This window comes from the organism of the source record quoted next, unplaced genomic scaffold (assembly GCF_019419815.1).
Source record: "Pyrus x bretschneideri cultivar Hongxiangsu unplaced genomic scaffold, Pyrus_bretschneideri_v1 Contig5, whole genome shotgun sequence".
Taxonomy (NCBI): domain Eukaryota; kingdom Viridiplantae; phylum Streptophyta; class Magnoliopsida; order Rosales; family Rosaceae; genus Pyrus; species Pyrus x bretschneideri.
In genome coordinates, this window is record NW_025999787.1 from 6,601,349 (window position 1) to 6,627,255 (window position 25,907).

The 25,907-nt window shown below is 35.7% G+C and overlaps 2 protein-coding genes across 2 annotated transcripts; one reads left to right on the plus strand and one right to left on the minus strand.

Moving 5' to 3' along the window:
* The first annotated feature begins 381 nt into the window (after nt 1–381).
* Nucleotides 382–4,457, plus strand: LOC125470361. Its single transcript, XM_048569322.1, has 3 exons — nt 382–414; nt 3,073–3,461; nt 4,419–4,457. Exons 2-3 carry the CDS (start codon nt 3,075–3,077, stop codon nt 4,455–4,457), a joined length of 426 nt encoding a protein of 141 aa, XP_048425279.1. The 5' UTR covers nt 382–414; nt 3,073–3,074.
* Nucleotides 4,458–18,842: 14,385 nt separating this feature from the next.
* Nucleotides 18,843–24,590, minus strand: LOC103935751 (U-box domain-containing protein 13-like). The gene is made up of 4 exons (XM_009345558.3): nt 24,154–24,590; nt 21,536–21,652; nt 20,749–21,204; nt 18,843–20,321 (listed from the first exon to the last, which is right to left on the minus strand). Exons 1-4 carry the CDS (start codon nt 24,448–24,450, stop codon nt 19,173–19,175), a joined length of 2,019 nt encoding a protein of 672 aa, XP_009343833.1. The 5' UTR covers nt 24,451–24,590; the 3' UTR covers nt 18,843–19,172.
* Nucleotides 24,591–25,907: the final 1,317 nt, after the last annotated feature.

Below are 25,907 nucleotides of genomic sequence, written 5' to 3' on the forward strand. Positions count from 1 at the left end.
ATTAAACACAATAGGCCGGCCATATGAGAAGGGAGAGAAAGTAAGTCAATTGTTGATTTGTTTCTTTAAGAAATAAAAGGAACATAATATAATGAAAGTGTGTGTGAGTGTGTTAGGTGGTTCATAATACACAAAAGAAAATAAAATCATTCTCTCTCAAACTTCAAAGGGCCGGCCACCAAAGGGAATTCTAGCTAATCATCTTATCACCCTTTGGTTAATTCCTTCATCTTTCTCATTACAAAGTGGGTGAGGATCTTTAGAGGTTTTCATATCTTTGGAAACTTGAAGAGGACCTAGGAGCACTCATTCTCAACAAAGTGGAGGAGGCAAGGAGGGAGGCTAGGCTCAAGGAGTTCAAGGAGCAAAGAGCTTGGAGGTGGTCAATCCTTGGTCTTAGATCTAGATCAAGAGGTATAAAACTACTCCTAAACTTTGTTCTTCAATAAATTGTTTTTGATGCATCTTATATAAACCTATGCATCTTGAAGGGGATTTGCATGACTATAGCTTTGATAAAATGTATGACATGCTTCCGTTGCTTTCGTATATAAATTTTGAATTGTATATGCATGCTAGTCACTAGAAATCCCACATAAATCTCATATTTTCCCTTCAAGTGGTATCAGAGCCAAAGGTTTATGTATGATGTGTCCTTTTAGATTTTATGCATATGGGTTTTAATTTTATGTATGTCATATTATTGCTTCATTCAAAATATGTTTATCTTTTGTTTTTTCAAATTGTTGAAAAATTGTAAATCAAAAGTTGAAAAAGGATATGCAAGAAAAGTGTTTTTGATGCATGAATGAAGTTTGAGTTTAAATTGTTTTTCATTCAAAATATGTTTATCTTTTGTCTTTTTCAAATGTTGAAAAGGTGTATCAATAGTTGAGAAAGATATGTATGCAAAAATGTTTTGGATGCATGAATGAAAAGAGGGTTTAGAAACAAAAATTTTGGGGTTTTGTTCTTCAAAGGGGGTTCGGCTAAATGGGGATTTTTTGTTAGTGTTTGTGTTTTGTTTTGAACCTCACACACACACTTTGAAGCTAGAAAGTAGTGATCTTGTCACTTTTGTTTTTTGGGTTTGAAAAATCACCAAGAACATACAAATCTTGAAAATATGTTCATGGTTTTGTTCTTGGTGTTCATGGTTTGGTTTTTGGTGAAAATGGTTTTACATGCATTGTTTTGTGGTTATGGATGATGTACATACCATCCATAGCCTACACCAAAATTTAAATTAATACCTAGAATTGTCTAGATATATATTTCAATCATTCTTTTTCTTAAAGTCCTTAAAACAAAACTAAGTGGCAAACAAGATTTTTTCTTCTTTAAGTTGAAATAATGCAAGGTGGGTGAGACCTACCCACCTTCCCCTTAATATGGCCGGCCATCCTCAATGGTTTACCCACTTGAGGGTCCTTTTGTAATCATGAAAAGTTTGGTATTACTTTTAGTATTTATGGTTTGACCCCTAACTTTTTCATATTTGCATTTAGACCCCTACTATTTAAAAATTGAAATGTTTGATTTTAATTTTATTTAATGTTTAAACTCATCATTGAATTATGCCCATATGCACTAAATCTAATTGTTTATATGTTGCATTCCATTTGATTATTTAATATGATTGAGTAATTAGTAAATGGGTGACTATGGACTTATGCCTTAAACGATAATTGAGCTATGAGATAAGGCGCTAAAATCAAATTGTTTGAACCTTGGGAATGTGTTTTAATTACTGTTTCAATTGGACCTTGTCACGTTTCGACATTAATCTATCTCTCCCTCTTAGTATATGTAATTTGTAGGAATTTGTACAAATCGGTTTGTAATTCTTATTACTTCTTAATCTCTTTTAGTTAGTTGATTCCCTCTAGTGCTAGACTAGAGTTTCTTTAACTATTGGTAAGGAGACATAACTAAAAGAGGGTTTTGACATGAGATTCAAGATTAAATGGGTCCAACGCCCTAATAAGCAATGAATGATTGTCTTTCATTTCTAATGGCTCAATGAAAATGTTTTAATTGGATTGAAAAGCACGTAATTAAATTGACACAACCTCCCCGAGATCTTATTCAACAATGTTGGCTCGTTGTTGCAATAACCCAATAAGTCCATGGTCATCCAAGAGCCTAAGATAACTATAAAGTCCAATTTCAAAGGATTGCAAAACCCGTAGTAGTAGTAGTTACTTCCAATATTTGAAAAATTCGTTTTTGATATTGATTTGTTTTTTCTCAAAACAAATAGTGGGAGTATCATACGCTACTAAACTATAATGATTTCAATTAGTAGTTATATATATCTCCAATATTTTGAAAAATGTTTTGATATTGATTTGTTTTATGAAAACGAATAGTGGGGATATCATATGCTACTAATTTCATTAACTTTGGACTAGTAGTTGTAATAGGACAATTTATTTGAATATGTTTAAATAAATAAAATTGATGAGACCTTAAAATCCCTCAACAAACGAATATTAAGTTGATAAACGAGAGATGTTTTTGAACATTTCTTCGTAGGCCTTCCACCGTGGTGGGCTCCAATCGTTTGTGACTTGTACACCGGCTTCACCCTATCATGGGGGAGTACAAAGTGCATGCTTACACTCAGGAGGAGTCCATAAACATATGATGAGGTAAGTGTAGGCAATGAGGATAGCCAACATCGTATCATCGTGAGGTTATTCTTGAACCCCTACATGAACTAAGCATGGTGGGAATAACTTAACTAAGTGCAATAATGCCAACATCGTATCATCGTGAGGCAACATTCTCTAGAGGCCAAACTAGATGGGTAATTACAAAAGTTGTAAATGGGTAATTGTACCCTCTCATTATTATTGTTGCTAGCCAACATCGTATCATCGTGAGGTGGGCTTGGTAATAGTGAGCCTCCTATAACCTGCTAGGAGCTTTCTTTGAAATCTCCCGGATTCCATCTTGAGGGATATGGAATTTGCCAAAAATGGTGGGTGGTGTCATTCGGTTTAAAGACCCGAATCGTGTGACTTAAACAACAATCAAACTAATTTATTTTATTGTTTATGTATTTAGATATGGTTGGAAGCACATTCGCGAAAATACTCGACAAACATTGCCTAGAGGGGCACAATTTCCCATCATGGTATCGTAATGTCAAGATTCTCCTAACGTTGGAGAAGATTATTTACGTACTTGATAAGCCTCTTCCTGACATACCTCTTGGCCCTGAGGCCACAGAGGATGAACGTGCTAAGTATGACAAGCACGTTGAGGATGATACACAAGCCAAGTGCTATTTGTTGGCCTCCATGAATGAGGAGCTACAGAGACAGCACGAGGGCATGGACAGTGCATTTTCCATAATACTCCATCTTACGGAGTTATATGGTGAAGGGACGCGCAACCGTCGCTTTAACACTGTTTGTGAACTTGTGAAGACCAAGATGGTCAAAGGGGCTCCAGTGCATCTACATGCACTGAAGATGATAGGATTCATTGAACAACTGGAGAACCTAGGTACTCCACTTGACGGGGAATTGGCCCAGGACTTTATATTGGCTTCTCTTTCTGATTCATTCTCACAGTTCGTAATGAACTACAATATGAATAAAATAGATAGTACTCTCTCTGAGTTACTAAACATGTTAGTAACTGCTGAGAAGACTATGAAAGAGAACGTTGTAGGGACTGTTGCAGTAGCCTACAACAAGCCATCCTCTTCCAATCCTAAGCCGTATGGCAAAGGAAAGGGGAAGGAGATAAAGTCTCCCACTCCTAAGCCAAAAGGAGGAGTGAAGAAAAAGAAAAAGGAAATGGAGCCCAAGGGGACTTGCCACCACTGTGGAAAGGAGGGGCATTGGAGGAGGAATTGCAAGTTTTACCTTGCAACTCTTAAGGACAAGCCACAAGGTATGGTTTATGTTCTCATCTTCAATTCTAATTGTTAGATCTTCTAAATATTTATATTTGATATAAAGTGCTAATCACTTGTATAAATGTATATAGGTGGAGGAGCTAAGTAGAAGAGGAACAAGCAAATAAAAGAGTGAAGAAGGGTTCGGTCACCATGATTTTGCTTACTACTTGGGAAGTTTGTTTAGGCATTTAAAGATTGTCTTTAAACTTTCTTATTATGTTAAGAACTTATTATGTGGCTTCATATGATGGAAGACCACTATTAATGCCTAAATGTTTGAAGGTACTTAAATAAGTCTCTAAATGTTTAGAGCTAATTCCTTTTAAGTTAAACATTGTGAATGTTTGTGTTATCATATTAATGTAATGTGATGAATGCCTTCTAATATATTATTTCCTTAAAGTAGTGTTATGAATTGAATATTGTCTTGTTGTATCCTAGTTGAGATACAAGATTTATATCACATTATAATGATATAAGTAATAAGAAAAACGTTTTCTAGGGTTATCACTTAAAACACAATAATCAAGGTCACTCTTGATTCAATTAGTAGTTTTGAACAACTAATTGGGCATTCTTAAAATTGTTTTAAAATGTTAAGTGTGTTAGTGATTAAAACCAAGAAAGAAGTGTCTAAATCTATAAAAGGTTTAAAGATTTTAATCACTTAATAACAAGGCATCAACTTAATGAAGGTTGAAACAGATGAGCTTGAAAGGTTTTAAAGCTACTACACAATGTCCTCTACTCGTACATTCCACGTTTATACATTTTTGAATGTATGAAATCATTTCTCATTAAAGTCATAAGAAATAGTGGGAGGTGTTAAAATGAATATAAACTTGAATATGATTGGTTTATAGTTGTCTAAATAATAATAGTATTTGACTATTATTAAGAGTTTGAAATTTTAAATTGTTAAAAGACTCAAGCTCTTCAAAACGTTAAAAATCTATGTTGTGTAACATTCTAAAGAATAGTCTTTGAATGTTGGTTTCGTCAACCTAGCATAAAATGGTTATATGTTGGAAGTTGTCCATCATTCTCTTTTATGAGAACAAGCTAATAACAAAGCATATGGACAAGTTGATGAAACAAAAGGGAATAGTTTCAAAATGAGTCACAACATATAGTTTAACAACAAGACAATTCAAATCCGTCACCTCATGGTTCAAATCATAAAATTTTCTTATATGATAGAAAATCATTTTCATATGTGTCATAAAATCACAAAAGGGACACATGTATGGACTTGTGAGTAGATATCCAAAAGTGAAAGACCATGGGTTATCACTTTAAGATATTACTATATCCCAGGATCAGAACCAAAGCAACTGATAGAGTATTATTGCCTTTTAGAAAGGAACATCAAAGTGGGACTTTGGAAGCGTGCATTCACTTAGGTTACGAACCAAAGTGAAAATAACCCATTTTAACAAATGGAACTTCATAATGGATGAAGTACTAATCATATGAATGTATTGTTAGTATCGTACTACAATGGTCTCAAGGTTGGAGCAAAGTTTGTATAAAGTATACAAACGAAATATATATATCGATATATTGTTTTAGAAACTGCTTCAAAAGGTGTTTTGAATGGAAGGGGTTCTTTTAGAACCAATGATTGAATCCAAACCATAAGGTCGTTAGTAGGATACTACGACGTAATGGGGCGATAGCTCAAGCCATGGAATCAAGGTCTCATCAAAGTATTCGAACACAAGAAAGAGACATCATCAAAATGTTTTAGAAACATTTGATAAGTAAATCCCTTTTAAATTAAAAGGCGATTAAATACATAACCAAGTTAACCTACGAGCATAAGAGAAGGAGATTGTTGGATGTATAAGATACACTAGTGATTGACTTTAGTGCAAGTGGGAGATTGTTGGAAATATGCCCTGAAAGTCAATCTTTGGAAGAAACCTTTCAGGACAATGAATTGATGTATATATGACTCTTATACATCGGAAGGCAAAGATACTAATTGGGACTATCTCAATGAACGAAATATGTCCTAAATAGTGAATCCATGGACAATGGATCGATGGAAGAAGTAACCTAATGATGTTAGATTACAGAGACCTTCTTCTCATAACCATCATGTCCAAAAAGGTTCCTGGTCATAAGGATTGTCGGAGGGATACTGACAATCCATAGACTGGTACATACTATGTCCGCTTCAATTGGAAGGATGGAAAGTCTCATCCCATTCGTGTAGCGACACTAAGACAAGCATGTAGGTGCTCATTAAGGGAATGAGTTCACTGAACACAATCGAACGAGAGTACTTGCATGGAGGTCTACTCACATGTCAAGCAAGTAACTCTAATGGTTGGAATAATGTAAGTAATCCTTTGACCTGAGGCATCTCGTTGTCTTGTGGTTAAGTACTTAATCTTTGATTATGTTAAAGTCATTCCATTCGAGAGTGTCCAAGGCATCGTTGGGGTTAAGCCACTTAGCCATGAAGGCAAGTGAATGCGCAACAAGGAATCTCTAATCTTCGATAAGAGAGGATGAATACTCTAAGATATGATTCGGGAATCTTCGGCCGAAGTATCGAGCGTAATAAAGGAAAGCGTTCCTATACGTCTCAAATGAATCGTATAAGAAGGAATAATCACATTAGGGGTTTGACATTATAAATCCATACCCTAGTAATGTGATTGAGAGTATTGTTTTAAAGAAGGATCGAATTACATTGTAATTCCAACTGAATAGGTTCTCCGAATAACTTCTACATTAGCTTGGGTAGCCATGATATATGATTAGATGTCACTCATGGCTTGTGAGTTCTTCTAGATGATTAAATGTAGTCATTAAAAGGAAGGTGAATTAAAAGTAAGTTTTAAATCACTAAGTGATTGGATAATCAATTGGATTGGTGCCAATCACCTCACTGCCTTGCTAATTAGAACCTAAAAGATTGTTCACCGATACACTCTTGTAGTGAGTAACTAATGGATGAAGGAAATAATTAATTGGATTAATTAAGTGTTTTGATTAATTTAGAAAGTCTAAAGAAATCATAAAAGCGATAAAGATCGTTTTGGGCTTAAAGAAACGTTCGGGTTTAATCGGGCCCATTGGGCCAAAACCCATTGGGCTTTTATTCAAGCATTGGATGACTTGAAATAATTAAAAGCCCAAAGCCCAAATTAAACACAATAGGCCGGCCATATGAGAAGGGAGAGAAAGTAAGTCAATTGTTGATTTGTTTCTTTAAGAAATAAAAGGAACATAATATAATGAAAGTGTGTGTGAGTGTGTTAGGTGGTTCATAATACACAAAAGAAAATAAAATCATTCTCTCTCAAACTTCAAAGGGCCGGCCACCAAAGGGAATTCTAGCTAATCATCTTATCACCCTTTGGTTAATTCCTTCATCTTTCTCATTACAAAGTGGGTGAGGATCTTTAGAGGTTTTCATATCTTTGGAAACTTGAAGAGGACCTAGGAGCACTCATTCTCAACAAAGTGGAGGAGGCAAGGAGGGAGGCTAGGCTCAAGGAGTTCAAGGAGCAAAGAGCTTGGAGGTGGTCAATCCTTGGTCTTAGATCTAGATCAAGAGGTATAAAACTACTCCTAAACTTTGTTCTTCAATAAATTGTTTTTGATGCATCTTATATAAACCTATGCATCTTGAAGGGGATTTGCATGACTATAGCTTTGATAAAATGTATGACATGCTTCCGTTGCTTTCGTATATAAATTTTGAATTGTATATGCATGCTAGTCACTAGAAATCCCACATAAATCTCATATTTTCCCTTCACAAAATAGGTGGGCCGTTGAATGAAATTTTAAAGATTTGGATCACTTGATCCGGTAACCTTGGTGAAAGAGATCCGGAGAGGATTTTTCGCAAGTTTGGGATGAGTAAGAATTTCCTACTCATGTCTGACAAGCACACTCATGAGAACGTGATACTTGTGCTTATATTCTTAAGGAACTCTATTTGTGAACCAAATAGTAGGCTTTTTCTATTAATACTTCATTCATGGACTTCGATATATATAGACTACAGTTATACGGTAGTGCTATTCATACATTTATTTTTATTTCTTACACGTTCCTTTTAATTCCTGGTCATCAGATCAAATGAATTGAAGAAGATTAATGACCAAAAGTTAACAGGGATGTATAAAAGGTAAAAATGAATATGTGACGGCACTATCCTGTTTCTATATAAGTTGTTCTCTTTTCAAACTGCAAAATATATGTCATCAATTATTTACTTACTTTATGTTTATTTCTGCGGTCTAGCAAGAAAACTTTACTTTGCAGTCTGGCAAAAAAACTTTACTCTAGTTATGTAGCTGTGATTTAAGTTCTATGACATTTATAATGAGCCAGTTACTACATGCATATAAATGTAATTACCTTATTCAATCAAAGTGAGAGAGTTTTTGTTTTGTTTTCAGGAAGTGTGAGTGTTTAGGAAATACGAGTCTTTGCATTTAGTTTTTATGCTTTTATCTACATTTAGACTATTCTAATGATTAAAACATACACAGCAACAATAATTAAATTTAGTCTTTTTAAAAGAAAAAATGGATTTTCTTAGAATTCCCTCCCCATATTTGAATCTAAACTATATATTAATAGAATCCTATTTGTCAAAATCAATAAAATTACTATTATACCCTTTTATACATAACTAAAAGAAAATATTAGAAAAGAGAAAAATTGGACATTATAGTAATTTTACACAAATAAATTTTTTACTTTTTTTTTTAAACCTCACAAATGTGCCATCTTATCAATATCTAAACTCTCTCTCTCTCTCTCTCTCTCTCTCTCTCTCTCTCTCATTTGCACCCACCCACATCTACTTTTTTTTTCCCACTTTTTCTAACTTCCCCAATCCACCAAATTTTTTTTTTACATAAATTTAATTTAATTCTTTTTTAAATTTGAAGGGGTCATTTTGGTTATGGTCCTTGATCAACTTAATTGTTAGACTAAAATCTTATTTGTTTAAATATTTTGATCAAGGTCCTTAACATCATTTAAGAGATTTAACTCACGCATTATGCATTTAATGTCCCACAAATTATGAAATTTAAAAAAATTCAAATAATATTTTCAAAATATAATAAATACTTAAAAATATATATTTGAGTAATATTGTCCTTCACAAAATTACATCAAGAAAATAATCTACCCACATAATTATTAACATATTTTAAAAAATAACTACTGATATATTTTGAAACATAAAATAAATACATACAATTAGCATGGGTACATTTAGCACAATTGAAAATGGATACAAATAAATTTAAAAAAATATGGGTACAAATACAAATTAAACTTTAAAAAAATATGGGCACAAAAAGAAATTAATATATGGGTACAAATTAAAACTGAGAAGAAAATTGGTACAAATTAAAAAAGGGTTACAAATTAAAAATGGGTACAAACTAAAAATAAAAATATATGATAAAAAATTTAGCCATAAATATAAATATACCAAATGTAACATTTATAATACTAAATGAATATATTTAGAAATAAAAAAATATTTTATTATTAAAATAATTAATGATGTTTATTAAAACCTAAGGACCTTGATCAAAAATTGAAAAGGAATAAGGTTTTAATCAATGGAGTAGCAAAAATAGAGACACGAACCTAATTTCTCCAATTTTAAATCACACACATAGTGTGATATCCCGTCCCGAAACTATCGAAACGTACATGTGAAATGACCCTTTTACCCCTAGTTTGTTACGTTATGTTATTGGTTGTTTTGTGTGGTGTTGGCAAGTGTTGGGCCACACACACACACACTGTCACTTTCCCTCTCCCTCTGTCTTTTCCCTGTCTCTCTCTCTCTCTCTTTCCCGAGTCCTCATTCCTTCTTCTTCTTCCTTCGAACGTACGGACAAACCCAAAACCCCTCAAACCTTAGCAGATCGAGGAAACCAAGGGCACAGTCGAGATCGTGAAGCTCGTGGGAGCACGATCATATCATTTTCAGGTAAGAAATCCGTCGTTTTCACGTCGATTCGACAATGGCAGTTTTGAGTACTATTCATGCAAAGTTTATTTAGCACGTTTTTGGGATTTTTAAGCTCGTAGGTAGCTTGGTGGTGTCCCAAGGAGCCTCGGAGTGCTTCGTTGGACGAATTTGGACGTCGGAATCGCCTGGTTCGAAGTTGGCCGGTTTTGGAGTTTGTGGACAGGTATGATCTAGTAGTTTTTAGGCCTTAAAACTTGTAGGATCGTGTTCTACTAGTCCTAAGCTTCAATTTGGTGCAAAATTTGTGAAAAACGGTTGAGAAATGAGTGAGAAAACGTAGGTTGCAGGTTTTCCAGTTTTCCGGCGCTGGAGATTGAACGGGGAAGAAGACGGAATATTCCGTCAAATCTGACGGAATATTCCTGACGCCGTTGACGGAATCCGTTAGGACTAACCGAATATTCCTCACGGCGTCAGTTGACGCCGTCCGTGTGCACCGCACGTGCCTGCGCGTGGCCGGCGCGTGTGGCCGTGCTTTGGCCGGCGCGTGGGGGCGCGTGCGGCGGAGAAATTTTTTTCTACAAATATGGTTGTGATCTTGAGGTTGTGTAGAGCACGTTGGTATATTCAATTGTCCATTTTGAGCAATGTATGAGAAGTTATTACGAAAGTTAGGTTATGTGCTTTAAAATTAACGTTTTTATAGTTGTTTCGCATATAGGTGATTCCTATCCCGAGGATGAGCGTGCGCACTCGAGACAGGGGGGCTACGACCCTTCCACATACCAGTGAGTGGGCTTTTGGTTTTCCGTATATACCTATATACATTTATTTTCCCAGAAATTGTCTAAAAAGGGTTAATTGTTTTATGCCATGCACTATATTATTATCGTTTATGCATCATTGCATGCATTAGTAGTGACATACATATACATATGCATATTTGGTGCTGTGGACGCACAGGTAAGTGCCAGGTAAGTGGTATTCATGTTTATATATTCAGTAGTGGTTTGAGATGCTTAGAGAGCTCATAACTTGCACCCCCGGTGTTAGTGCTCCCGCCCAGAGTAGGGCACAGTCCTTCACGTGTTGTTCACCTCCCGCACCACATGCTCAGCTTGGATCCAAGTTAGGTGCACAGTCTTGTCGTACAGACCACTTTAGGTGGTTCCGACTCGTAGGTCACCCGCGATTATTCGCACAGCCTTCACGTGATCGTAGCACTTGAGCGTACATACATATTACACACAGGCTTGTCGTACAGACTACTTTAGGTGGTTCTGGCTCGTGGGCAGGTTCAGTTATTCAGTTTGAGATTTGAGCTCTATATGCAGCCGTACAGGTTACGTTAGGTGACTCCGGCTGCCAGATGTTATGCTATTGATGTGATTTATACCTGAGCACTTGCATACCATTATAAGGCTTTGACATGGCACATTCTTGAGCATGATTGGCATACCCTTGAGCATGATTGGCATATTTATACATACGTATATATGTTTATTTCTGGGAAGTATACAGGTTTTACGGCGAGGGGTTAGAATGTATTTTACTAAATGGTTTTCAAAGAGCTTTGTTTTTGCCCACTCACGCTTTTGTTTTGCGCCCCTCCAGGTTCTAGTGGTCTAGCAGGTTCGGTGGTTTTCCCAGAGGGCGTCCCGGCATTTCTGACAGATACTCACCAGTGTAGGGTCACCTTCGGGTGTACTATTGTCGTATCATTTCCTTTGGACTGCTGCAGGCTTTATGTTCTGAATTCAGCGTCTCACTTACGCTAGCACTTATCTTATCACATTATGTATGCTAGTTTTTAAATTATTCGTACTTTTATATTACTTTTATTAGCTTCCGCACGTGCACATGGTTACGTCACCTTTGCGTGGCGGCCAGCACGCCCTGATTTCGGTCGGGGTGTGTCACATAGTGTGTACTGCATCTAGTCTCTTGTATTAAAAAGAATGGATTTTCCGAACTGACGTTCATTAACTACTGTTTTCTATTCACTAGAAATGTTCAAATAAACAATAAAGGATTATAACTACATTTTTCATGTTTCATGCTTGAGCTGATTTCCAAAATGGACCATGAGGCTTCAACTTTCTCACATTACACCTTGAGATTTTGAAATTGTATCAACTTATACCTTTTATCTCTTAGAACATTCATTAAATTGATGAGTTTTTTGTCATTGTGTGCAAATGTGGTTTACACAGTAGCCAATATAAAAGTCTCAAGCTTACTAGGCCATCAATTAAAAGAGGTATCATACACTTAATTAAACTGAAGGCACAAATTGATGCAATTTCAATACCTCAGGATGTAATATGTAGGCCTGGCAATTCCTGACACAATCCGATAACCCGACACGACACGATACGAAATTAACAGGTGTTCGGGTCGACACGATAACGAATCGGATCGTTATCGGGTAACCCGATAAGCACCTGTTAAGATAACGGGTTGGTTTGGGTATACACGTGGGTAACACGATACACAATAAACAGAATATTAATTTAATAATTTTATAACCCTACAAAAATACTATATATATGTATTAATTTAACAATTTTATACCCCTAAAAACTATAATAAATATATATATTAAATTAACTATAATAATTATACCCCCAAAATATTAACTATAATAATTATATATATTAAATTTTAAATTAAATTTTATACCCCTAAAAACCATAATAATTAATATGTATCCTGCCGCTCTTTGAAGAAAAAAGGAGAGAAAAATGAAAATTATAAGAAAAGTTGAAAATGAAACAAAAAAGAGAGGGAAAGATGGGACCTAGTGGTATTTTCAATTTTGCTTGCTACTAGTAGGGTGGGTTTTTCCACCGTGGTCTCTCAAGTGCGCACTTGTTATTGTTAGAATAAAATCCGACAGTTGTGTTCCTGACACGTGTACGTCATTTACCTCTCTCTCCTTGTTTTTTCTTGAGAAATTTTTCATTGTAACGGGAACACAAATAGTACACCATGTGTTTTAATAGAAGTGGGTGAGAAATTTTATTTTTTTAAGTTATTAACTTTTTATCACACATATCCCACTATTTTTATAATGACACGTGATGTACTACTCCGTGTACCGGTCAATTATACGTACAAAATAAATAGATTTAAATCCACTTAACACACACACACACACACACACACCATTGAACTTGATGAGATACGCATTCTACGAAACTAGTTTCAACGATCCAACCGTCAAACATGTTTGTATATACTTCGAGATCGCATTCGCCAAAAATTGCAAAAAATAAACATTCAGAGATCAAGTAATAGGACAAAACTTTTTGACGGTTATAAAAAAAAAATCACGATTTAACGGTTATTTTAACTCTGATTTTGATGATTTTTTACAGCTACACTCCTTGACCCTATATGAATACAATGATTGAATTTCATCTTCAATTTAAAATATTTACACTAGTGGATACCACAAAATCTTATGTTATACTTAATGAAAGTATGAATAAACTCTTAAGTGTTAGTGAATCTATTGTTTTGATGGGATACGCATTCTACGAAACTAGTTTCAATGATGCAACCGTCAAACATGTTTGTATATACTTCGAGATTGCATACAACAAAAATTGCAAAAAACAAACATTCTAAGATCAAGTAACGGGACAAAACTTTTCGATAGTTATAAAAAGAAAAATCACGATTTGACGGTTATTTTAACTCTAATTTTGATGATTTTTTATAGCTACACTCCTTGACCCTATATGAATACAATGATTATATTCGATCTTCAATTTAAAATATTTACACTAGTGGATACCACAAAATCTTATATTATACTTAATGAAAGTATGAATAAACTCTTAAAAGTTAGTGAATATATTGTTTTGATGAGATACGCATTCTATGAAACTAGTTTTAATGATCAAACCGTCAAACATGTTTGTATATACTTGGAGATCGCATACACCAAAAATTGCAAAAAACAAACATTCTGAGATCAAGTAACGGGACAAAACTTTCCAATGGTTATAAAAAGAAAAATCACGATTTAACGGTTATTTTAACTCTGATTTTATAAAGAATGAATTCGATCTTCAATTTAAAATATTTATACTAGTGGATACCACATAATCTTATGTTATACTTAATAAAAGTATGAATAAACTATAATAATTATATATATTAATTTAACAATTTTATACCCCTAAAAACTATAATAATTATATATATATATATTAAATTAAATTTAAAAAATTGATGACCATTGGATCGGCTGAGATTTAATCTCAGCCATCCATAATATAATTATATATATATATATATATTAAATTAAGTTTAAAATTTTGATAACCATTGGATCGGCTGAGATTTAATCTCAGCAGTCCATTGTAGGCTATTCCTCTTCTCTCTCATTAACTTAACTCTCAGAGAGTCAAAGATTCAAATCATTCTCTCTGTCTCTCTCGATCGACTTTGACCTCACACGCGGTGGCGCCTCACCCTCTTCACAAGCCTCACCTCAGTCTCAGATCAATGACCTCACCGGCTCACCCTCCTCGTCGTCCTCGACCTCACCCATACTATCACCCACACTCAGTCACTCTGTCAGTCCTCACTCCTCACCTAAATCGTGACTTCACCGGTTCACCCATTGTCCATACCAGTACCACCCAAATCCAGCTCCTGAATCGAGCTCTCGGTCTCAGTCCGGACTCCTCCTCACTGCACAAGGTAAGAAATTCCTGCAATAAACTCAAGGGTTTCTAAATTAGGGCTTTTGGAATTAGGAATTTCTGAAATTCAGGTTTCTGAATTAGGGATTTTGAATAGGGACTCTGAAATTCTTGTTTCTGAAATTCCTTCTTTGTTCTTTTTCATTTTAATGGTTTAAGATAGAAAGAGGAGCATGATGAAATTAAACATTTTATGAAGATGTATTTATTCGGATGGAAATTAAGTCAATCAAATTATCAATTTAATTTCTTAATATACAAGCCTACAATCAAGACGATGATGAAAATTTCACAAAACTATAACTTTTGAATATTCTTGTGTGCTAATTAATTGGTATTTTTTCAGAAAAAATATGTTTTTTTTTTATACAGTTTCTACATATTTTTAAATAATATTCTGCAACTATTCATTTTGATGGAAATTGCGATTGTATGCTCTCATGATTCTGCACATGAGGTCTTAAACAGAGGGTTACCCAAATAAGGCAACTTTTGGCTATATTTGAATTGTTTTATAAAAAAAATGATATTTATGAATTTGAAGAGTAAATTTTGGCTATAAATGATAAAAACTCTTATATATGAAGATGCTTACTGTTTGGCGTTTGCCAGTGCAATTGATATGGATATGGGAAATTTGCTTACTATTTGCTTACTGTTTGAGTGCAATTATATATGTGAAATTGAAATAGATATGGTATGAAATTGGTATGAGCAAGATTTTACAGTTTTGTTTTTCTTTCTTGAAGCAATGGATGTTGTAGAGCAAGATTTTACGAACCTTAGTGATGAAGGGTCAGTGGAAGTGACAATGTGATTACAACTTGATCATGAAAGTGAAAATACAGAAGATACAAATACAAGTCCTGCAAAGAAAAAGGCTAGAGTGATCAAATTAGGTAAGCGAACACTCAGGTCTCCTGTTTGGAAAACTTTCAACAAATTAACTACTATTTTTGAAGATGGTAAAAGTCGTGATCAATGTAAAAATTGTAAGAAACTGGTAATAGATGATAGTCATCATGGGACGGGTAATATGAATAGACATTTGAAAACATGCCCTGGACAGACTGGTGGATTATTATCGATGTCTGAATTCTGTTCCCAAAACTTTGATCTTGTGGTATTCCGTAGCTTATTGGTAAAGGTCATCATCAAGCATAATCTTCGTTTTAGTTTTTCTGAATATGAGGGAATTAGGGCTTTATTTGCATATATATCTCCTGATATTAAGTCATCATGTAGAAATACAATTAAAGTTTGTGTGTTGAGGATGTTCAAAAATGAAAAATAAAGGTTTCATAATTTGTTAGGCTCAGTTGAAGGTAGAATTTGTTTGACATTAGACTTATGGACCTCGCAACGCACTGATGGGTATCTTGCTCTTACTGCTTACTTTGTAGACAAAGATTGGAAATTGCATAAGAGAATTTTAAGTTTTTGTTACATGCCTCATCCTCATACTGGTATTGCATTATCTAAGAAAATTAATGCATTGGTGACTGAGTGGGGGATTGAGAAGAGTTATTTTTCTATTACTTTGGATAATGCTTCTTCTAATATTTCTTTTGTTTGCATTTTGAAGAATCAATTGAATCTTAGAAGTCTTCTCGTGATGAATGGTGACCTCTTTCATATGCGTTGTTGTGCTCATGTCTTGAATTTGATAGTTCAAGATGGACTTAAAGAAATGATTATTCAGTGATAAAAATTTGTGAATGCATCAAGTATATAAAGGGCTCTAAAGCTAGGAAACTAAAGTTTTATGAATGTGTTAGACAAGTAAGGATAGTAGATAATAGGAGAGGTTTGAGACAAGATGTCCCTACTAGATAGAACTTAACCTATATTATGCTAGATAGTGCAATTTTCTATTGATATGCTTTGATTTATTTAGGGTTGAGTGATTCCAATTTTACTAGTTGTCATTCTTCTGAAGAGTGGGATAAAATAATGAAGATTTCCAAGTTTTTTGGGTACTTTTATGAGGTTACGTGCTTATTCTCTAGGACAAAGTACCTTACATCAAATTTATTCTTACTTAAGGAGTTCGTAATCCAACTTCAAATTAAGGCAGCCATGAATGACACTGAAAGTTTCATGAATAAGATGGGGACTTACATGTACATAAAGTTTGAGAAGTATTGGTTAGAGTACAATTTGATTTTGGCAATTGCAATCATCTTAGACCCACGTTATAAATTGCATTTTGCGGATTGGGCTTACACAAAACTTCATGGTGTGAATTCGGTTGAATTTACAAAGGTTAATGACAAATTGAATGATCTTTTTGGTGTGTACTTGGAAAAACTTCCGCATCTTGATAATTCAAATACTCCAGTGAATTCAGTGCCTAATCATCAAACAGAATCTGTAGATGTTCTCTTTGAGGTAACCTAAGTTTGTTTTTATTTACTTTATATATTTGTAGATTGTAGTATTAGTACTATAAAAGTTTTGATATTATATTTGAAATTGACATAATGCATGATCGTTTATGATGTAGGATTTTGATAATAATTACGATGGTTCAAGTTCGATTGAAAAAAATGAATTGTAGAAGTATTTGGAGGATAAAAGAATAGATAGAAAAGTAGACATTGATGTTCTTTCTTGGTGACAAATGGAGTGTTTTCATTATCCGATACTTTCTCAGTTAGCATGAGATATGTTAACAATTCACATTTCAACTGTTGCATCTGAATCTGCATTTAGTATTGGGGGTAGAGTACTAGATTAGTATCGTAGTTCATTGTTACCAGAAACAGTTCAAGCTTTGTTGTGCACACGAGATTGGCTATTTGGAAAAGGAGGTAATATATTTTTATATGGTATAGTACTATTGTTTTATTTCTTTTCATAATTGCTTTGGTAAACTACTCATAATTTGAATGATTTTTAATGTTTGGTTTTTCTATACTTGGTTCATGCGAAAGAGAGTTTTGACATGGAAAACCTTACTGAAAACATCATCAACATAACTCTTGAAGGCAATAGATCAAACCAAAGTTTCAATACAATTTCCTCATGATGATCGATGTAAATTGAGGATTTTGTAAAAGGAATAACATGCAAGGTTTGAGTTCCATTGGCAAGGTTTAAACTTTTGAGAGAGGCTTCACAAACCTTGAAAACAAAAACTCTTTCATTTTGTATATCCTTGCACATTTAATATTTGTAATAGATTATTAGTGTATGTATAATTTTTTTATTAGACTCTTATTTTCGAGTATAGATGTAGTACTTAAACAACAAATGTGTTTTAATGTTTTGAAATAATATTTATGTGGCAATGTGTGGTATGTGCAAATTTAAGGAAAAAAAAAATTTCTTAACGGGTAAAGTGACTCAACCTGTTAAGGACCCGTTAAGATAACGGATATAACATGACACGACCCATTAAAATAACAGATGTTACACAAAAACGATACGAACACGATAGACACAACCCATTTGCAAGGCCTAGTAATATGAAAAAAATTAAAACTTTGTGGTCTAATTTGAAATCACCCAAACCCTAAAGAATGTAAACTATGGTTAACCAAATAATAATTAGTCAAGCCTCGGCAGCGGCGCCACCCCAACCCCCTGCCAGGGCTTGAATGAATTTTGTGGTGGAGAGGGTGGAGGCTTATGTAGCTCTATCATGCTAGATCAATGGTATTTCGGCTTTAGGCCGGTTAATTGAATCCATTTAAAGTGGCTCATTTTGTACTAAAGATGCTAGGACCACGTGTTTGTTTTCTCTATTACATTGGAGGAAGTCAAATCTTGAACCCATTCTAATCCAAGTCAATCCAGTGTAACAAACGGAATCTAAAGGTATAGGAACTATGACTTCATTTGGTCTCTAGGATTGGATTGAAATAGAAGGTATAGGCGAATCATTTTCATTTCAAGGGATTAAAAGAAGTTTAGACATGAAAAAAACTCATCCCTTCTAATTCTAATCCACCCATTTTGGTTTTGAGGGACATAGAATGGATAAGTTTCCTTAACGAGTAATCCATCTTCTGCCGTCAAAGTTGAACGCATTTTTTCATTTCTTCCTTCAGCAGACCTGAATATAACTAGGTTATTTATTTCAATCCAATCCTACTGACCAATCGTGGCCAGCATTGCACACAACCTAAGATGCTATTGATTGCAATTTGCAGCAGACCAACCGCAGAACTTGAGATAAATAGCTTCTTCCTTTTATGAGCCCAACATTCACAAAAACTTTGCACAAACGCAGTTCATGTTGAATATAAGCAACATCGCTTCACTAAAACTGAGGATGATTACAGCAGTCATACACATGTTACAATTTGGTACATATCACGTCAGGTATATCTCAGCCCCCTCCTCCTCTTCTTCCTTTTGTTTTTACTTTTGCCCCCCTTCCTACCCATGTTGCTCTTTATAAAGAACCCCTTCAAAGTATAGTATCATCCCACACAAATAAAATGAAATGAATAACTTAACAGGTTTGGAAGGCGATCTTCCACCTTCCTCCCCTGCCAAAGCAAACCCGCTTCTTTTGATGCTTGAAAAGAACAAAAGAAACCGAGAAAACAAAAAACTATCATCTGCCAATGGCATTTGTAGTAGTGGGTGGATGTGACTGGGTCTCAGACTGAGCCTCGGCTTGTGCCTGGGCCTGCACCTGCATCTGCTGCTCAGCAAACCGATTCATTCGCTCAAGTAACTGCGCAGCCTTTCTCTTGCCTCTATCTGTGCCATTTTGTGCCAACTCCAATAACAAACTCACCACCCCGAGTTTCTGAGCCTCTATTATATGTTGTTGGTCTCCAGAACAAAGATGCACCAAAACTGCAGCTGCATTTTCTCTGTTTCGGGGAGATCCAGTCCCGATAACTTCGACCAAAACAGGCACAGCTTCAGCTGCTCCAATGGCCGCTTTCCCTTCATGGTGGCTAGACAATATTGCTAGAATGGCAAGTGCTTCATCCACCATACCACCTCCAGGTTCTGTCAGCAGCTTCATTAGGGTCGAAACAACACCGGCCCTTACTGCCTTCCCCTTGTTACCTTGATAAATGCACAAGTTAAAAAGTGCAGTCGCAGCATCTTTCTTCCCCCTTTGGGTACCTTCACTCAGCAATTTAACAAGTGGCGGAATAGCTCCTGAAGCACCAATTCTAACTTTATTTTCATCCACAACAGAAAGGCTGAAAAGGGTTGCAGCTGCATTTTCCCGTGCTTCCATCCCTCCATTCTTGAGGACATGAACAATACCAGGAATTGCTCCAGAGGAGATGATGCTTCCTTTGTTATCCTCACATATGGAAAGGTTGAGGAGTGCTGTCACAGCATGCTCTTGGGTGCGGGAGTCGGGGGTTGAAAGGAGGCCTACAAGCAGGGGTATTGCACCAGCTTCAGCAATAGCCACACGATTATCCGCATTACGTTTGGCAAGAAGGCGGATTTCACCCGCAGCAGACCTTTGGTCTTCAGGGTTTACTGACATCAGCTTGTGGAGGAGAATTCCAATCTTAGTGCGTTCTGCTGGCGAGCAGGCGGATGCAGTTTTATTAGGTCGAGAATTGGGTCTTTTTGGTGGTTCAATGCCATTTGCCTCGCACCACTGGGCAATAAGGCTACGTAAAGCGTAGTTCGGCGTGAGGGTGGTGTTAGAGAGGCTCTGTTGTGTTTTCGGACATGTCCCATGACCTGCTTCCAGCCACCTCTCAATACAGGAACGTTCATATGTCTGCAGCAGCGGAAAACAAAATCTTTTAAATTAGTGGCAGCATGATGGATGTCCTGGGCGTGGACTTAAAATGTAAAAATTAATACAAATATCCAATCTGCATGACATCTTTTCAGCCTCCCAGTCAAAAAGTTCTGGTTTGTTTCTGAAAAACCATACAACGGAACTAACATAAGACAACCCAAGCTGATTGCATATGGAGGACATATTGATCCAACAACTGGATACATCATAGATTCATAGCAAACAAATTTCAATATAACAACTTTTCTACGAGAAGACATCTATTAACATCCCATTATTGACATCTGACACAAACAAGGAATGGAAAAAGAAATCTAATAACATCCCGTGAAAGAAGGAAAAAGCAAAAGGTATAATTATGGTGCAATTTAGTTCTTGGTATCAAAGAGCAAGCATGATATACCTGCCCTGTTGAAACAATGACAGGATCCTTCATTAACTCCAAAGATATTGGACAACGAAAATCATCTGGTATAACTGGGGGGTCTTTGTGATTCTTGTCAGTGGATGCTTGCCCACTGCAACTTGCTAATATATTCTTTTCTGCTGCAGGAGCATCCATGTCGGGGTTTTCTGTTTGTACAAATTCCTTAATTTTTTTCAGTAGCATAGACATCTTCTCGATGCTCTCCCCAGGATCCCCACCACTGAAAGTAACCATCTCATGCAAGGCTAGTGATTCTTGTGTCAGTTCAGCTATCCCTGTCAATTCTAACTTATCGACCAATCTTCTTAGGACAGTTGGATCTGTTGCTGCCTCATTTTTACTGTAAATGGACAATAGATCTTCATAGAGCTCAACATCAGGCGAATCGAACCTTCCTTTGGCTCTTCTAAACTGAGCAAGAACAAGCTCAACCTGGAAGACAGATACAGTTGAAGAATATAACACTCAAAAATCTAAAATTCTTTTTTTACCACAAACTGGTGTAAGTTTCAAGCCATTGTGTTGTTACATGTCTGTGTGAGTGGATCGTTCATACACTAAAGATCTTTTAATAAATTTTAGAGAAGATAATTAAAGAATTGCGCAAGGAAAAATCTGGCATCTCATTGTAACAATACATGACAAGGATCCCAAAGAAGTCAAGGCCAAATTCAGAAATATAAGATAGCTATTACATTGTGATCCCTTGTTATCACACCACATCCCAAAACAATGACAGGAATGTTCAGTGATGAATATATACCTGTTCCTTAACTTCATCAGATATGTCAAGATTTTCATAGGAAAGTCCACTTAAAGCTTGCTCCAATCGAGCTGTCACCTCATGAAACTTCATCATAATTTGCTCCCTTTCCAAAACCTACAAGTATGATGTAAGAGGTTCAGGCAAGAGAGAACGAGAGAGAGAGTAATAATCAAGGCATCATATGAATAGAAGTTCTAATTTCATAGTTTATTCAAAATAGAATAAATTAATAAACATACACATACCTAAAGTGAAACACAGCACATATCCCACAGAGCCCAAGCAAAGGATAGAAAGCAAAAGGACATTGACATATGAACCTTATGATAAAACAACCAAGAGTTTGTAACATAAAAAGCCTACTCACAAGCATGTTTCGTACCAATTGGAAAATGTAATTCAGTATTTCTATCAAAATTATACAATCTGGTGACATAAATGATAAACACACCCTTTTTAGCCTCCTACACACCCCTATTTAATCATGGCCGTTGATTTTGTTTGATTAGATCAATCTGATGACCAGAAATAAAGAGCGGTGTGCGAGAATCTAAGAAGGGTGTGTGAAAATCACCTCCCTATTCACTAAGACAATGGTTTTAGTGAGACTTGAAGTTCAAATCTCAACCACTATACTGAGATCGGGGAACACTCACAGTTTGTTTAGCCAACTCATCTAAAGTTTATTTCTGAGCATATATTTTTAGCCATCTTATTCCGTTCCTGACTCTTTCAAACTGCAAAATAATATTACTCCTCAAACCCAAATACCCTATATTCCACCATTGCTGGAAAATCGTAGGTTCAGGATGCTTATCACTTTTTCTTGCTTATTTTTAAATAACAGAGAAAATAAGAATGACCAGAAAACATGAGAGGGAGCAAGAGAGATTGAGACTAGGCATTCAGAAACCCCAAAGGAGAGATGGTGTTTCTGGTTTATCATAAACCATGTCTAGAGAATCACCCCTGTAGCATTCAGAGCATTCTAAAAAGTGTCAATTTCATTCTCAGAGCTCCACAAACAGTATGCGACCCTTTTCAACAGATGGTGGCCATTTGCCACTATGTTATTAAATTGAAGTTATCATCCTAGAAGAACATGTTGAAAACATCAGAACTCTTTGCCATCTTGTTTTAATACAGCTTTCGGCGAACAAGTTTAATGCCAGAAGATAGCTCAATCCTCAGTTCATGGAAGCTGGATGTTTAAACCTTTTTCTGCCCAAAACAAAAGTAGTGATGCTTTCCCAAAATTTTGTCGCAGAATCATCAATCATACAGAAACCCCAACACCAAACAACCAAATTAACAACTAGAACACACTTAACAAGATGATTCCATAAGTGGTGGTTTTCAAGAACTACTAAATTCAACATGTTCTTCTTTCACCCACAAATGATTTTAAATATCTCCTCCAAAAGCGGTGCAACATCAAACTACCAAATTTCATCCACAAATAAAAGCAAGACCGAGAACAACAAAAATCTTGTTCACTTAGAGATGACATCAACAGCTAAGAATATCCTACTATTGTATTGATTCTCGGTTTTTACTACCAACCAATAGTATTCCGTTGACCTGATAATTCCATTCACAGCCTCTTAGACCTTAATACTGAAGCAACATGACCATTCAGCCATCCAATTGGTGAAGCCGTGAAGACATACAAAAGTCTAACCCATAACAAGAGACGCAAGAATGCTAAAGTACTATATCTCGGTACAATCAGTAATGAGGGAGACAAAAACAATCAAGCAGTAAGGACCCGTGATAGAATCATGGGAACATCCCAAACCTCAGAAAGCAACACTCTAAAAAATCAATGCAAAGACATTTTATTCGTACAAGGGGAAATTTATATAAATTGAGATTTGTTAATATGACATCCTATTTTCGTTTGCTGCCAAGATATGCAAAATCCCCAAGATCTAATAAAATTATCTCCAAAACAAAGATGCAGCTGTACCCAAAACAAAAGACAGATTTTTTTTTTTTTTAACGGAATCTTTTTGGGAACTTTCTATCCAATTCCAAACTCAAAAAGGTGAGCATGTATGGAATTATTCTCATCAAAACAAATTCACTCAAGCCTTTCGTCCTGAATACTAAAGAGTGCCATAATTCAAATCATCACAAATTTTCGGGAAAATAACGGAATCATGTCTTTGAAGATATACTAAGCACTGAAAGAAGCAAATGAAATCAGTTTCAGAACCATTTGGTAGCGAAAAGAGGTTGATTCGATTGCTGAGAATAATGCGGCAACGGATAAGAAATTAAACCATTAATCCTCAGCTTTATTCATCCAAAAGTAAAATCCAATCTAGCAAGGCCTAACCCAACTGTTTTGCTAATCTTAGCTTAGATCTAAGTTTTCAACTTAGAAATGTTATTGCTTTGGGTGCTTCCACAGTAGTCAAAAGTAAGTAAGAAATACACCACTTTCCAAATTCAAAATAAACAATATTTTCCTCCATTTCCCTTCAACTTCCCGCATTTTCTCAGCAACCAAACGGACAATCAAAATCAAAACCAAGACAATCATCCACACCAACAATCAAACACAAAATGCAAAGAAGAAAGAAGTTCAGAATCGAAAGATGCGCACACACCAGGTAAATCTTGCTGCTTTCGCCTCCGAATCTGAGCAGCTCCTTGGCCGATTCCAGAGCTTCCATGAACGAAAGCAAGGCCTTCAGAGTGTCCTGAGAGACCTCCTCCTTGCTATCCCTAATCTCCTCGAACATTGGGGTCAGCAGCTTCAACCTCCTCGCCAAATTGCAGTACTGCTTCTTGACCACACACCTGTAGTCGGAGATCGCAGCTATTTCGTTGATCGTGTCGATCAGGCTCTGCACCAGAGCTCCCCTGTCTTCCTCCATAGCTGGGTCACCACCGATCTCGGCCATAACCGCACTGTTTTGTGGGGTTTTGCGTCTGAGGAACCTGGACTCGCCGGAGGGTTGAAATGACAGCAGGTTTTTGGTCGTATCTCGTGAGAGAGAGAGAGAGAGAGAGAGAGTTTTAGAGAGAGGGGGGAGATAGGGAGCGGGGGAGTGTGTTTTTTAATGTGGCGCGGCTCCGAGTCGGACTGAGTCGCTGACTCGGGACTTAACCAGGGTTTGAGTTGAGTTAGGAGTTGGGTTGGGGAATTAACCAGAGGTGTGCTGTGTGGACTTGGACGACTGCGCTTCTGGAGTTTTGTTTGGTTGGTGTTGTCTTTTGGTGGGCGGCGGACGGTTAATTTGGTTAAACTACCGCTGGTAAATGTCAGAGGGGATTGTTATGTCTCAGAACACGACAGATGTTTCTCTGCAGCCTGACAACAAGTTTAAAATGCCAATTAGGTTTTTTTGTTTAGGTAATATTTTTCTTCGCTCACTTAAACAAATGTTTTAAATTCGACTTGTAATGTCTCAAATTCAACTTGTAATATCTGTCGTTCGATCGTTGGATAATCAAACTCACATAAACAACTCTGGAAGTTCATAAAGTTAATTAAGAACATTGCTATTGTAAGTATGTGTGCCTATTCCGTACCTAATTATAGTTTTTATTTTTTGAATTGGATAGTTTGTCTCGATTAATCCTTCAACCTCATATGAGCTAAGAAAATATGCTACACGAATTGATCAGGCAAAGTATTTAATTTTTCAATCTATTTACATTAACAGGTGGAGGGCTAAACAATACAATAGTTCAACCCCAATGAATTAGTATCGAACCTGTCATTGATAAGATTTAAACCTAAGAGCTATCATTTACAATTGAAGAGAAATACAACTAAAATGTGCTAAGTAACGTGTATTTTATTTTATTTGACCAGGGGGCGCAAGATTCCAAGAATAAAGGGTCTTCATTGTTGGAGAATTTTTTTTTTTTTAATACGGCTTAACTTGCCATTAGACTACGCTGACTTGTCCAACCATCATTAAATGTTAGATGTAAGAATTCAGTTGATTAATGGCTCAAATTTGTACGTAGCTTCACAATATAATAAGTGAACAAAGACTAATTAAGAAATTACATGGGAAATGTCAAAATCAACGGAAATTTCATGATATTTTAAAACGGTAGAACCTACTTATGAAACTTTAGCTAGATTCACTCTACATGTTGGTCAAGTCTGTACTTGATTCGAGAAGCCTCCGACGTCTTTTCATGACGTTATATTTGAGAATTATCTTTCTAATCAGATAAGATATCGTTTTCATTAAAACAAACTTACAAATTTCATAAAACAGCATATATATGTTTGACAAAAAAATAAATAAATAAATAAAGTAGCATATCACACTAAAACATGTAAGCTCTTGATAATTTGATTGATCATCTTGGAAGAACGCACGCCACTTGAGAAATCACA